We start from the raw sequence: 13,772 nt of genomic DNA on the forward strand, positions 1-13,772 counted from the left end.
AATGGAGGAAATAGACAAACCTTTGACATCTCTCAGGAAACGCAGCAACTTTATTATATGTATTGTTAATGTTGGTGCGAAGACAGGAAATACCCCTGGACTTGCCCCATGATCTATACACTCCCACTGTACTGAACAAGACTTTGTGGACTTTCCCTTAGCCATTAGGAAATTGTCCCTATGCAACTTAGAAGTCTCGAAAGATGAGGAGCTTATCAACAGTTTCCATACAGTTATACAAAGCATTTCAACATTACCACAAAGCTTCCCCTACACCGACTGACAAAGCAAATTTGTCTATCAAGGTAACTGTCTGGGAACTTCTACTGACATTTCCAGAAGGACTGGGAACCAGTGCCTTCTCGGCCACCAAGGTGCAATAAGAATCATGGTTGTGATTCCAGAAGCCCTCATCAACTCTTAAGTACCCCCTTCAACAGCTGAAACATACAGAGGGCATAAACAAATAGGTTTGTCCAATCTTGAACCATAACATCTACTGCCCAGGCTTGAGGGTCTGGAACTGTGGAGACACAGCTGGAGACCAATATTAAGTTTTTTGTGATGAGATCAATGAGGGGTTGTCCTAACATTCTCCAAATCGCCTATCAAACTACAGGGTTAAAGATCAATCATGTGAGAGTACCTGTCCTGGATGACTTAACATGTCCGCCAAAACATTAAATCAACCAGGCACAAACTGGGGGCATGGACAAATTCCTCTCCACTGTCCAGAGGCTAAATCCCAGGTGATGGCTACCGAGGTTCCCTGACATCATTAGGAGTGTTCATTAACGACTGTTTCAATTTTAACACTTGTCGAACCTGCACCGACTGCACCAAGTAGTCACATATAAAGCAAATGATGAGAGGGTAAGTTTCACCTCAAAAATTACAAATTTCTATGGTGCATACTTCAATAATCTTTAACAACTGACCATACTGAAAACAATTCTGCTGTGAAAATAGAAGCATTATTGGACGAACAGATTTATTGGATAAATCTAAGTCTTTTGTGGATGATTATGTCACACTAATAGTGTGACATCAAAGAACCATTCCTGTTATGACATTAGAAAAATTACAGAGGTCATCCCCAAAGATATAGAAATTACTTAGAGTTCATAAATCTCTTATTGTCCCATTTAGTGAAATTGCTTCATCTCAAACTCTTGGACAGAGTTATGAATGTGTAAAACATGTCCCTTCAAACATCTAATCAATATGTGAGAAATTAAGTCCTTCACATTTTAAGTCCCAATGCCTGATAAAGCCAAGAACATATGCCATCAAATCCACTGTGAAGGAGGCCATAAAAAACTTGACTTTGGGGCCCCTCTGAACCTCCTTGATGCTTGCTCCTCCTCCGCCATCATCTTTTGCAAGTATACTTAAACATTTAAGCACGATTTTTACAATGATCTTTTATACTAACATACTGTACTTCTCATTTTGGATGAATGAAGGCATTTTTATGTTCATACATTTGTTTTTGACAATTATCAACAAGTGAGAAACTTATAATTAAATTGAAGTAAAATATATCTTTACTTCCAATATACAGTAATTACTAACAGATGATATCAGATACCAACAGAACTTTTGTCTGAATGCTTGCATTCCCAGTGAATCATCTGGGAAGGTATGTCAGCAGACCAATACTCTCATCTTGTATGTGGCTTCTTTGTTCCTTGAAATTTTTTTAATGGATGTGCCTACAAAAGTTACCGTGAACCTTTCTTTTATAAAGGCGGCCATAGGGCTTGTGCCTACTGAAACAATGTAAACACAGTATGACTGTACTTGCACCTTAAGGGTCACCAGCTAATCTATACCAGATAAATCACTAAGGCAAAGCTCTATATTCTGCTAACTCAACCATGTGAGTTACTCATATTCCATGGGTAAGGAGGATGTCATCCAACATCGTCATCATGTTCTTAGAACTATCAAAATAATTCAAAACCATACAGTCACGATAAAAAATTATCATTCCTGTCATATAAACAGTGAAATTATAGAAGGGGAATGCAGTTCTAAATAATTTAGCTGAAGCAGCTATAAAGTTCCAAGTGTAATAATAAAAATTTTATTTTGGTTGTCCCTCTCTGATTTCTTTCCCTCAGCCCCCAGGCTCATTAAATTTCACAACTTACATGACAATGAATCATTAACTTAAGTTATGGTTTCATTAAAACTGCAATGTGACAATATCTAACGAACAGGACGTTAAACTTTTAAATGTTAAAACTTCAATATGACAATATCTAATGAATATGAAGTTAAACTTTTGCATATATTTCAAATGGAAAGACTGGAATCCATACTTCACCAACCAAACTAATATGAATCAGGTTCATGCATACCAAGTTTCAGTTATGGGATACTCCTATGATCAACAAAAGTGATGCTATTGCAGTTATTTACGATGTACAATTTGTGATCAATTTAAATAAGGTACAAATGACTGTAATATGAGTGACTAACCTCGATCAAGACTGCCTACACTTCCAGTTTCAGCAGCATCTAGTACAGTTTCTTCTTCGTCTGCTACACGTCGTCGTTCATCATTATGACGTCGTGCTGTTCTAGGAGGCAAAGAGGCATCACCCTCATCCCAGTCTGGGGTACCTTGCCGAGACCAAGGTGCTGAAACATAAACTGGTTTTAGTAGCTAATAAGCAGTTTGCAAATCAATAGAAAGATTAAAGCAATCTTCATAATAATTTTCACAAAAAATTATTGACTAAAAGTTACATTCCATTAATATATAGCATAAAATCACAACTGAAATTTACAGAGAACTCTGGCACTTAACGTTACATTACCCATAAAGCATAACTTCAAATTTCCCATATTTTTACAACTCGGCAATTAATTACATATTGAAATTGTTACCATAGAGATGCAGCAACTTCATAGGTAAATGTACTTTAATAATTCTCTTTGGCTTTCACAGATGATTTTCGTAGGAACTACCCAAAATGTTCTTTACAATATCCTCACCATTGGAGGCAGTAAAATAAAAAAAATAGATGTTTTTCATTTGACATCCTGTCACTGGTGTCATAGCCTGAAAAGATGATATATGCAACTAAAAATACAGCATTTTAGTATTCTGTACGAGGGAACTATTGGATGGCTTTATCTGTCCGTCCGCACTTTTTCTGTTAGCCCTCAGATCTTAAAAACTACTGAGGTTAGAGGGCTTCATATCAAATTTTTATTTTATGTAAGGTTAAGGTTAGCCATGAATCATGTGTCTGGCACCCCTAGAGGCGCCAGCTGCCAACACATCTTCATTTAACCGCATCTGGGGAGCAACTGAGCACTGCCCAGTCGTGGCTGAGAATTTCACACTGCAGCACATCAAGTTTCATACAGCATCATACACTATACAGAAAACTCGACTGCGCCGAAGAAACTTTGGCGCATTTTTTACTTGTTTAAGATTATCCTTACTTAGTCTACATTGTGAAACCATGTTTGATTGCAGCTCCTTATGTCCATGTCGACAACTTTTCCCATCCATACCGAATGAGGTAACACAAAGGTGTTGCCGCCCAGCTGTGCGTGTGTGGTTATGTCAAGTATTCAAGAACATTCTTCTGTTTTTATCTCATAATACTGAATATTCTTTCTTGTGTTATCTACAGTATTAAATATGTGCAATTTAAAATATTCACTAAGTTCCTTTCTATACACAAAAACACGATCATTAAATATAGGTCAATAAGACATTGAGAAAGAGAGGAGAAATTGCTGCATTCACCATCTGCACTCAAACTGTTTGTAGCAGGTAAAGCCCAGTTGCACTGCTTTCCGCATTCTAATTTCCTTTGGAGGACCTATGAGAGCTTAGAAATGTGACCTGGTGGTTTCATTAAAAGCTACATTCAACCTTGGTTATACGAATGCAGTGTATTCCATCATAGCAAATTACAAATGGAGAAATTGCAAACTAAATTTCTTGTGGAAAAAATTGGGTGCAAACTAAATTTCTTTTGGAATAAATTGGGATGTGTTGTAGTTATTGAATCACACTCACCCAATGATCCTGTTACCAGCATACATTTTTATCGAATCTGATTGTACACTATCTTCTTAACTATTATTATCACAAATTGAAATTTGAAAATAAGTTGACATATAATACAATAAAAATAATTGAAAACAAATGGAAGAAAAGTATGGTTAAGTTCCAAGTGATCGATTCTCCTCATGACCCTATTTCAACTTACAATCTTGTAAGTCAAATGTTAGACTACTTTTTAAATTCTCTCACACAGATACCTGTACCAAATTCCACAAAAGATATTTGATTATATAAATATTTTAAAAATTTAAATATTCATTGCTCATCATAATCCACGTTAATTGAAGCAAAGTCAATAACAATTCCCCATTCCAACCTCCCCCTCCCCATTCTTCATAGGAAGCAAGAGCAATGATGCTAAAATTCATCAGCATTGTCCAGAGTGACCAGCAACATTGACAACAATGGAGGAGGCTGACAAATAACAATATGGCCTTCATCACTGGTTTTTTACACAGACTGACAAATAGAAATGTTAGAATATAAAGTTTTAAATTAAACAATTCCTAACCAATTACTTTACATAGGATGGTAAAGCAGCTTACCAACATCCTGTTAGGCACCCTGGGTATACAGTATGTGGGCAATGGTATCTGAGATATTGGTAAGGTCCTAAGCATATGGGCTTTAACAACCCCATATTAGCATCCTAAGGTGTAATCCTCCAAAACAAGTAGAAAGTCAACCTAGGCTTCATTCAAATTTTTCTTTTAATTTGCTAATTAGATATTTTTCAGGTGTTTAAATAACACTGAAAAAACAACTCCCGAGGTGACACTGCATTGACAGACAGGCAACGTTTATTGACAAACACCCTATAAGAGGAACCACAGGATATTACTAGTAAGACATAAAATTCTGTACCCCTGAAAATTCATGAACACATACTTATGGAAATACTCTTATATTGCACACACACACACACAGAATTTTCTACCAGATAAATGGTGTAGCAATTGGATCTCCTCTGTGAGTCATATTCGCCAAAATGTACAAGGCTGCAACAGAAGAAAGCGACTTTTCTGGGAACTCCATGCTTGCCATTTATGCCAGATACATCATGATAGTTTCATCAACATCAAAGAAAACCTCAGGACCTCATTCCACTTTTCAAGAAAGCTCTGTTCTTGGAGGTACCCAGACATCTTCCACACAGCCCTGCAAGAAGAGCCTCTCAGGATACACTGGACAACCACTTGTGAAGCTGCTGGGAGTGATGGCTTGCTGGTAACTCCAAATGTGTGGCTGACACAGGAGAGTGTCCCATGAGGGGAATCTTTCCCAATACCTTGACCAGAAGAATCAGCAGATCAGATTACCACTCAGCTTGCACATATCAAGAAGCCACCAGGGTCTTCCTGACGGGGGATGACTACTCTGTTATCACCTTACAAAGGAGACTGAAAGGTAGGAAAGTGTAAACATCCACATTACCCCAGGGGTGTTGGAAGATGTCCTCCAACACTGCCCAGGGATCTGGAACTGGGGAACATAAGATACAGAGTATTCTGTTCAGCTTGGTCAGATAAGTTTGAGGGCGAAACAGCTGTTGATGGTGCACCACCACCAGCAGTTGCCTCATCCTCCAAAGAGAAGGTGTAACAAGACTTCTGCATAGCTAAGGTAGAGTTAGTGATTATAGCAGACAGAGAGGAATTGGAATGTTAGCAGGGGAAAGGAAGAAACCATATGAGATTAGAGGTGAATGCCTCCATGAAGAAGCTGATAAATCCTTCTTGTCCTTCTTCCAAACTTACCAAATCTCCCACTGTGGGGAAGTCCAGCCAACGCACTCCTTGAAGGAGTAACCACAAGGACACCCCTTCCCCTTACAAAAGGAACAGTATTTGTGAGGTCTACAATTACAAGGGATATAAAGCACCCAAGGATGCCAGTGCTCCTTGCAAAGGTGTCGGTCACGTTTTTTCTTCATCCAGGACATAAACAATGAGAAAGACAAATGAACACTCAAATTTAATGAGCAGAAAAATAAATTCAACAGCAGCAGGGAAGAGTGCAAGGGCAGTATATCTACTCTCGGCTTCTGGGAAAAAAGTGAATAGTGATGTAAGGCAAGAGAGGTATATTCCCCATTCACCCTATATAACCACCAAGTAACAACTTTGTTACAAAGGTCAACAACTGCACCCGCTCACAATGAGGAAACTGTGCTATTTAAAAACCAGTCGTTTGTATTTCCATAGAAGGAAACTGATATTTGCTGTTGAATGAAAGCAGAACAGTGACATAAAATATGATAAATCTGTGTTGTTCTGCATCCTCTGCAGTCTGGAATTGGAACATGTGGGCTATTCATTAAACACTCATGGGTTAAATTAATGTTCCCAATTTGAAGAAGAGCTAACGTCACTTCTTCAAAATAAAGAATACCACAATCTGCCATGGGGTTCAATCTGATATGAGATTTATTATTCCACAAAATTACCAGCTGCAAGAAATTGTGAGGTTTAGACGGTAAAATGTCACCGACAGGAATAGGTGTATAGTATTTGAGGGTGTAGTTGTTGCAGCTTTGGTTGCTTATCAGTATCTTCATTGACTAAATGCCTCCATGAACAGAGATGCAACAAATTTCAACATTAACACTAGTTTCATATAATTCAAAGGCTGAAAGCTTCATCTACTCGACAGGTAATTTTTAGGGCAAATACAATTTAGGCCAAAGGGCAAGCACTAGGACCTATGAGGTCATTCAGTGCTGAAAGTAATGTTAAAACAATTGTTAAGGGGGTGGAAAGTAAAATGTCAGAGAATATGAACAGAGGTATAGTAAAAGGAATGAAAGGAGTTGCAGCTAGGGGCCAAAGGGACACTGCAAATGCCCGTAAGTAATGCCTACAGTGCAAGCATGAGGTGTTAGGACAATTAAAATTGAAGTTGAAAACTGAGGTGGCGAATTTTTCTAATATCAACTGCTTACTAAACTGTTAATTTACAATAGACAATTCTCTTATAAAAACATATGCTCTGCTGAATAAAGAACACAATGCCTCATTTTTTCACATGATGCTGCAGCAAATCCTTCACCAGATGATGATTTGGAATCATCTTTTTACCTTAGATTGTGTAATATGGACCTTTACTTACATGTTTAATTGCAAGCTGCTTGTGATGGTTAGATAGGGTGTACAGACACAAATTTTACAAATAATCATACGGGGAAATATAGCAAACTTTTAATAATATAAAATTTGTAATTTTCCAAAGTACACAAACCAGAGCTTTTTATTTAGGAGTATCCTTCAGCACAAGCTGGAATCACTCATTGAAACTTGGTAACAAGGAAATTAACTGATGGTAGGTGGGTGATTGGGGAAAATCCCCACTAGCCTGCCATCACTGGGCACTTTTCCCTTTGGCATTAAGGACTCAGCAGGGTGGCTGAGGTGGGATTATATTAAAAGCATCTTGTTTGTATGACTAGGAAAAACACAAATTACCAGCTTCAAATAGTGACTTGTAGCATTATCTGTACTGCCGTAGTTTATCTACAGGAGAGTAAAATTCTTTAAAGTACCATTTGTTTTATATAAGCTAGTACAACAGCCCTTCCATATTCCCTTGTTTTTGGTTTGGTCTGTTATATATATAACAAGTATCATAAACTATGTCATTTCTCTACGGTGAAGATAAAATATAAACGTCTTTTGTCCCAAGTGTTTGTTCAAGAAAAAATATTCATGATTGTAGTTGAATGAATTTGTGGATTACAGTATTATAAATGCAAATACAGCAAAAATAAATGACCTACGCCGTAACATCTACAAATTTGTTATTTAATCCTACATGAATATAAAAAACTATTGCCTTTTATATGGCAGACTGAATCCCATAGTGGGAGGTCAACTATCAACTGAGTGGCTTGTTGAAATGTCAAGATCCTGGTCTGAATAGTGAGCTGGGGAGCACTGTCTCCTCTCATCTCTTATTAACTTTTGCACAGGGATGCCAGAGAGATACAGTCCTAAACCTGAGTAAGAAGTGTCCAAAATCTTGCTTCTACAGAAAAATCTCAGAGAACCAAGTGCAACCCCTACAAGGGATGACATAAGTCAGAAGGCAGCTAAAAATCTGGTCAATACAACTGGTATGACTGGTCAAAACCAACCTAGGAGCTACACAGATGAGCATTAAGTGTGCTATCATACACATGCACATCAAGAATCTTGGACAAACCAGGAACACCCTGTGTCTGCTTGATCATATGCATGCATTTTGCTGTGTTAACAGTCTTGTAACAAAGCAACCTTCCATGCACGAACCCTCTATTGCACAAGCACAATCACGGATTGTGCGCGTGTACATTGGGAGTTGTGGATGTACCAGACACTACCCAATGATCTGTACAATCACTCGCATACAGGTTGCCATGATACCCAGTGGTATCATGCGGCGATGACTTGTTGCCCATCAACCTGTCATAAATCAACCTTCTTTCTGCATGCACACAATCCAGGAATCTTGCTCAGGCCAAGTAAAAGGGTAATGCTGACTCTTCTATAGCACCTTATCAGAGGCACGAACTGGGAAAGAGTACATGACCGACATCACGTTTCACCAGTAAACAGGGAGACACTAGTTCACAAGTACACTCATAGAATCCTGTCAACCCTACCCACTGCGAACATCCCACACACTGGTGAGTGTGTAAGGTCTCCCCTGAAACCCATTCTCCTCCACTTCGTTTTCTGTAAGGGACCTTCCAGCCTTCACCTTAGAGGACTCCGCGACCCTAGGTCGTCGGGTCACGGTCATCGGAAGTGTCCTACTATTGAATTATGTAAATATGCGACCAGACGACATTAACAACATATTATTTATTGTAACATTTGTCTGGCAGGTCATATACCATGACTTAGATTTTGTTTCTCAAAGTTGTATATATTGTATTTGTATAATTGGTTGACCCAGGTCACACATATGCCCTTCATGCAGCGAGCCTTCATCCAGATAAGGCCGCGGTCCTTTTAAGGAAGTCGTGTACATTTTTTGTCAATAAATCAGTCTCACTGTTCTGTCATTGTATTTTTGGACAACCTTATATTGGTGACCTAAGGAGTATTTCTCCGAGCCATTAACGGACTAACTATGGTGCTTAGTTTTGGCTCGGATGAAAACTTCACTCCCCTAACGGACTCAATACGGCGCCCACTGGGTGTTCAGGCGTTCCGACTCTCGTCGGTAGGTCTCCCGCACCATTAGCGGACTAATTACAGTGTACTCCTTGTACGTTTTGGTGCTCGAGATATCGATAAGGTTTGAGCAAAAAACATGGCAGACAGATCCGTTACACTTGGTCCCTCGGTAGCCGATGCATCAGGAGACAACCTGCCTCACTCGCCCCTGTGCGTCTCTACGCCACGGCCGACACCTACCCCCCGCAACCTGTCCGTCTCCCGACTCTTGCCCATTCCCGCGCCGCGTGCACCAGAGCAGCTGAAGGCCGCCCCGACTGTCCGACTGCCCCCTTACACCTGGGACGACCCTGAGGGATGGTTCTACAGGGTAGAGGGGAACTTCCAAGTCGCCGGCCTGACGGATGCCGTTCTCCAGGCCAATATTGCCATCAACGCCCTGCCAGAGGAAATCTACAAGAAGGTCGCGACGTGGCTCCGCTCCCAGGGGGACCCAGTAACGTTCCTCTGGCTTAAAAGATAAGCTCCTCGAGACCTGCACAGCGTCGGCCTCCGAGAGGGCATCCCACCTGATGGACCTCGCCCTCAACCCCAGGAGAGACGGGGACCCCAGGGACATAATGAACGCCTTTGACACCCTCCTCCACCTCCCCGATACGGACATCTACGGCCTGCGGAGACAGGTCGATCTATCAACAGAGATCTTCCTGCGTCAGCCTTTCTGCCTGATGAAGACAATCCAGAAGGTGTCGAGGATAAACGGGCCACCCAGGCCCCCCTTATAACACGTCAACAGGGCATGAGGAAGAAACGAGGATGTCCTCCCAGAGCAGTCAATCCCCCCAAGGGCCACCAAGGGGCTGGTATCCTGCAGGAGGACACCAAGGACGGTGCCCTTCCCTCAATTTTCACTTGAAAAAATCCAGGGGAACCCTCCACCCTCCCTCACATTACAGGAATTAATCAGACGTCACAAACGTCTTGGGGGGGGAGTACTGTAAGGTATCCCCTGAAACCCGTTCTCCTCCGCTCCATTTTCTGTAAGGGACCTTCCAGCCTTCACCTTAGAGGACTCCGCGACCTGAGGTCGTCGGGTCACGGTCATCGGAAGTGTCCTACTGTTGAATTATGTAAATATGCGACCAGACAACATTAATAACATTTTATTTATTGTAACATTTGTCTGGCAGGTCATACACCATGACTTAGATTTTGTTTCTCAAAGTTGTATATATTGTATTTGTATAATTGGTTGACCCAGGTCACACATATGCCCTTTATGCAGCGAGCCTTCATCCAGATAAGGCCGTGGTCCTTTTAAGTCTCACTGTTCTGTCATTATATTTTTGGACAACCTTATAATGAATGCCACCACCAACCTCTGGAGAAGGAAGGCATTCACACTCAAAGTTCAATGGAATTCTTGTGAAAGGGCTTCTGAAACATCTTCCAACAGAAGGAAGGTGAGGCAGAAAATGAGGAGGAAGAGCTCAACAACGAGGAGGAGGAGGAAGAAGAAACTTGATTGTGTTTCTTCATCTTTCCCCATCCAAAAGTCTTAATTGCCTCTGCTACTACAAGAGATATCAAGGCAGGAGGGTAACATGGGCTCCTCTTGAGTACCTAAGCAGATGTACAAACAGGAAGTCTAGGACAGTCCTAATATCTTGGAAGTTAATGGGAAGACTCTGCTTCATGAGCACCCTCAGAGAACCCTGTGTCAACCCTACCTACGGGAGATATCCCCCACAGGTGAGCAAATTCCACCGCAACCTCCAAAGAAGGAAGGCACTCACTCGAAGTCCTATGGAACTTCTTGTGAGAGGGCTTCCAGGGCTAATACTTCTTCTCATGGAATGAAGAGGAGGAGGAGGAAGATACAATTTTGTGTTTCTGCACCTTACTCCACTTAGAAGTTGTAATCTCCTCAAGGAGCAGAGTCGAAGGAGTGTGGCCCTTACTCATTATCACACGTGCATCCAAGTTGGCAACGTCAGCCAACATAGGTTGGTTTTCTAACCTACAAGCATAACCCCCATGTAAGAGCAGAAGGCAGGGAGAGAGACAGAGAGATGGCAGTCAGGAAGGATGGAGCCTAAAGGCTTGAAAGTGTTGAAGGTGGAGTAATCCCCTTAGAAGAAACCAGCAAACATTTTTTGGTCTTTCTTTGCCTTTGCTGTTGTCAACCTCTCAATGGAAAGAAGACCAGCAAGCACATGCTAATCACCAAGCACAACAACACTGGTAACAACCCAAAAGGCATAAAGTGACTAAATACATGCTTATGTCCTTTACACCTTTTGTTGCTTATTTTTATTTTTCAAATCCTTGTTAAACAAAACCACCACCATACAATACACACAATAAAAAAGATGAAATAAGTTTCAACTTGGCATTCAGCAGAGTGTAGCATGACATCCTCACTCAAGAACAGACAAAATAAAAAAGTACTTGGTGATGGCAGGCCAGTAGGGACTTCCATCACTCACCCACCTACCACCAATCAACTACCTAGCTTTAAAGTTTCAGCAACTAATTCCTCTGCGCTGTAAAAGGCTCTGGTTTGTATTCCCATAGGAACATTTTGGTGTGAAAGAAGTGTTTCATATACATGCACTGATTCATAAGTACTGTTACCTCTAACTGGGAATAGCGGTGGTGGTGGACTATCATTTATAAAAATGTCTGACTGAATAAAAAGCTACTTAGCTGGTGAGTTACTATGTGTCTGAATCTTTATTGCATTTTTTGTGGTTAAGTTCACCATTCACAGTTGTATGAATTTTTATGGGAAGATCTTAAAATACTCCAATGGTGCATCTGAGTCTCTCACTGCAGTTTGGATCCAAGTTTTTTAGTCAACTCTGAATCTGAGCTTTGTTTTGCTTCCACACTTCAATATAATTAGTATAGTTGCACTGTATAGTAACAAGACATCTGTCGGTTCTGAAGTTGTACATAATTTCTTTTTCAGGTTCAATGTACTTCTTTTGGCTTTTATGTAAGCTGGGTGTTTTCCAGTTCAGTTGTATCAAGGAATTTTGCAGTTTGGTTAATAGGTATGACATTTTTAATTTTTAGTTCAATATCAAAATTCATTTTCTATCTGATGTCTATAAAATATATCAACTTGAGTTTTTCCTACAGAAAATGGGGAACCTCTTGATGAGGTCCTTGTGTCTGCTTTTTGTTTGTAAACATTATAAACTCATCCATGTATAACCTACAGGCATTTCAACTTAATAAACAGTTCAAGGGTCTGCCCTTCCCTATAGTAGGTAACAATATCCTTAAAGTAACAGACTGTTATAGAGCCTACAAAATAAAATACCTAGGAGCAACTCGCTTAGTAGGAGCAACTCGCTTAGTGTATTGTTTACAGCAATTCTATATAAAGTACTTACAGCCTATCCTAAATAGTATTCAATTTAAAATATTCTATCATTAAATTCCAGAGAAATATCTGCAAAATATTTATAATGCCAATTGTAGTAGTTCTACCTACTTACTTGGTATGAATACAAGATATGTATACTGTACTACAGAATCATACAACATAAAAAAAGATCATAAACATTTTTGTGTCTATTTCAACAAGCTATGAATCATTTCGCACTATTGTGCCTCTGGCCCCCTCTTCCTCTCTCTCAATGAATAAAAGACAGCATTTTTATCGTCTTTTATTCATTGCAGTATAGTACTCTACCTAATACAGAAAAGTGGTGTGACATATATTTTCAGTTTATGTATTTGTGAGTATATATGTAGCATAACATACCTAATACAGAAAAGTGGTGTGACATATTTTCAGTCAATGTATTTGTGAATGTATATTTGTAAGAATGAGAGAGAGAGAGAGAGAGAGAGAGAGAGAGAGAGAGAGAGAGAGAGAGAGAGAGAGAGAGAGAGAGAGAGCAAACACACAGTAAGTGGTAGTTTATCGTAACTTGAAGTGTTCATATACCTGCTCAGACTGAAAGACAAGATGCATTCAACACTGCATTATTGTATTATGTAAAATATTAAATCTCCATAAAAATACTGTACCAGAGAGAGAGAAATGGGGGAAGGCAGATAGAGTCTTTGTTTGCTTTTACATTTTTTATAGTATGGCCACATCAGCTACAATTTTTATTCTGGAGGGGTTTCAAGAGTTCTGTGCATAGTCAGTAAAAACAAGAGGAAATATATAACTTATTGGTCTCAAGTTCTCAAAAGTTTTCGCTGTATCTTTTAAAGAAAAGCACCTGTTATTATGTTCAATGGTTCTATGTATTTTGGTAGCATCACTACCTTGTACATTATTCATGAACATTATTCATGATGACAAGTCCTGTAACATTTACATTTACAATGTCAATTTTAGTAACCATCGTGTATTGTTTTGATATATATTTGTAGTGGCTTAAAACATCCAGTCATTTTATTTGTCTGAAGGACATTCTTCCAAGAACAGCTTTATAGTAATATTCTAGTCACAGAAATGTTATTTTTGAGTTTGCTTTCAATAAAAACCTCAA

General features: G+C 39.7%; 1 protein-coding gene across 2 annotated transcripts in view; it reads right to left on the reverse strand.

The window, feature by feature from the left end:
- LOC136843333 (RNA-binding protein FXR1-like) overlaps positions 1-13,772 on the reverse strand; it is a 94,138-nt gene that overhangs the window by 3,339 nt on the left and 77,027 nt on the right. For both annotated transcript variants that reach the window (XM_067111620.1, XM_067111619.1), the window contains one exon: positions 2,488-2,649. In XM_067111620.1, coding sequence (XP_066967721.1) covers positions 2,488-2,649 — 162 coding nt within the window. The remainder of the gene's footprint in view (positions 1-2,487; positions 2,650-13,772) is intronic.

This window comes from Macrobrachium rosenbergii, chromosome 11 (genome assembly GCF_040412425.1).
Source record: "Macrobrachium rosenbergii isolate ZJJX-2024 chromosome 11, ASM4041242v1, whole genome shotgun sequence".
Lineage (NCBI taxonomy): Eukaryota > Metazoa > Arthropoda > Malacostraca > Decapoda > Palaemonidae > Macrobrachium > Macrobrachium rosenbergii.